Genomic DNA, 1,747 nt, shown 5'->3' on the forward strand with positions numbered 1-1,747 from the left:
ACCGGTACTCACCATCAAAGTTGATGTGACGGATAATTCCCTGCATGACCTGTTCATAGAACTTCTCCAGAGCCTGCGATAGCAGTACACGGGAAGACAAGATGGAGGACACGGTCAAGGGAAGGTGTTCAGGAAGCATACGGGAAGACAAGATGGAGGACGCGGTCAAGGGAAGGTGTAGAGGAAGCATACGGGAAGACAAGATGGAGGACACGGTGAAGGGAAGGTGTTCGGGAAGCATACGGGAAGACAAGATGGAGGACACGGTCAAGAGAAGGTGTTCAGGAAGCATACGGGAAGACAAGATGGAGGACGCGGTCAAGGGAAGGTGTAGAGGAAGCATACGGGAAGACAAGATGGAGGACGCGGTGAAGGGAAGGGGTCAGGAGGACACGGGAAGACAAGATGGAGGACACGGTCAAGGGAAGGGGAGAGTCACAGAAGACAAGATGGAGGACACGGTCAAGGGAAGGGGTCAGGAGGACACGGGAAGACAAGATGGAGGACACGGTCAAGGGAAGGGGTCGGGGAGAGTCACAGAAGACAGAGTGCGGCCAATCACCTTCTCATGCTGCGTGCAGCTGCCCCTCTTCTTGCGCGGGATGTTGGTCTCTATCTTGGCTCGGAGGAGGGTCATACTGGGTGTGACCAGACAGATGTGGGCGAGTCCTTCCTGCATGACCACCGCGGCGACATCGGCGCTGAAGGCGGGGTCACAGGCCTGATCTGAGGGAAATACCATTCGCGTGATGACCGTCAGATCTTTTTCCTGGAGGTCCATCGAGGGACACAGAGTCATAGATGGTTGGGTTATGCTGCCACAGCATGGTGACGGAGACGTCATCACATGACTCCAACATGGGGACCTCTAGTGGTGGGAGGATCCTCCTACAGATCAGGGTCACAGCCAGCACAGGGCTTCCTGCTCACTGGGACCAGCTTCCTGCTCACTGGGACCAGCTTCCTGCTCACTGGGACCAGCTTCCTTCCCCCCGGGACCAGCTTCCTTCCCCCCGGGACCAGCTTCCTTCCCCCCGGGACCAGCTTCCTTCCCCCCGGGACCAGCTTCCTTCCCCCCCAATATAGACCACTTGGACCGAACCGGACAACTGCAGGCCCAGAATCATTTCCAGGTTCCAGAGGCAGACTCTGCGAGGGAGGGCCCCACAGGTCACTTGGAACCTCAGTGAGCAGAAGGCTGGGCACAATGACTGGGCACAATGAGATAAGGACTCCATAGTGGACATGAGGGGCCCGGTCTGGTGAGGGGCCCGAGGTCTGGTGAGGGGCCCAGTCTGGTGAGGGGCCCGAGGTCTGGTGAGGGGCCCGAGGTCTGGTGAGGGGCCCGAGGTCTGGTGTTGATAAAGCTAGCACTTTTCTTCCAGCAGAGTCCATCCTCCCAGAGGAATGCTGGGAGTGGGAGGGGCCTATATGAGACTCCTCCTGTAGGTGGCAGTATTACCCGACTATGTGGATCCCTCCAGCTCGCTGTGCCCGGCTTAGTACCCCTGTGCGAGGACGACGCGCGCGGATCACAAGGACTATTCATAGTAACGCGGAGGCACAGTATGCATTCCTGGTGTTATCACTTGGGGGGGGGTTTGGTGGCCCTCGGGGGCCCCTCTTACCGATCCTCTCCAGAACAATGCTGTCCCACTGCTTCTTGGCGAGGGTGAACTTGCGGTTAAGCTCCAGCTCAATGGTGTGATACGCCCCCATCTGCAGAACACAAGATGACAGATGAGAG

The 1,747-nt window shown here is 57.9% G+C and overlaps 1 protein-coding gene across 1 annotated transcript; it reads right to left on the reverse strand.

Annotated features, from left to right (window-relative positions):
- Positions 1-4: 4 nt before the first annotated feature.
- On the reverse strand, positions 5-1,737 carry LOC108804229 (protein pelota homolog; the record flags this gene model as incomplete). Its single annotated transcript, XM_018575976.1, has 3 exons — positions 1,629-1,737; positions 563-726; positions 5-73 (listed from the first exon to the last, which is right to left on the reverse strand). Coding segments are annotated over exons 1-3 (324 nt in total), but the record flags the coding sequence as incomplete, so codon positions are not given.
- Between the last annotated feature and the right edge of the window lie 10 nt (positions 1,738-1,747).

This window comes from Nanorana parkeri, unplaced genomic scaffold, assembly GCF_000935625.1.
Source record: "Nanorana parkeri isolate BGI_ZX_2015 unplaced genomic scaffold, ASM93562v1 scaffold7476, whole genome shotgun sequence".
In the NCBI taxonomy this organism is placed as follows: domain Eukaryota; kingdom Metazoa; phylum Chordata; class Amphibia; order Anura; family Dicroglossidae; genus Nanorana; species Nanorana parkeri.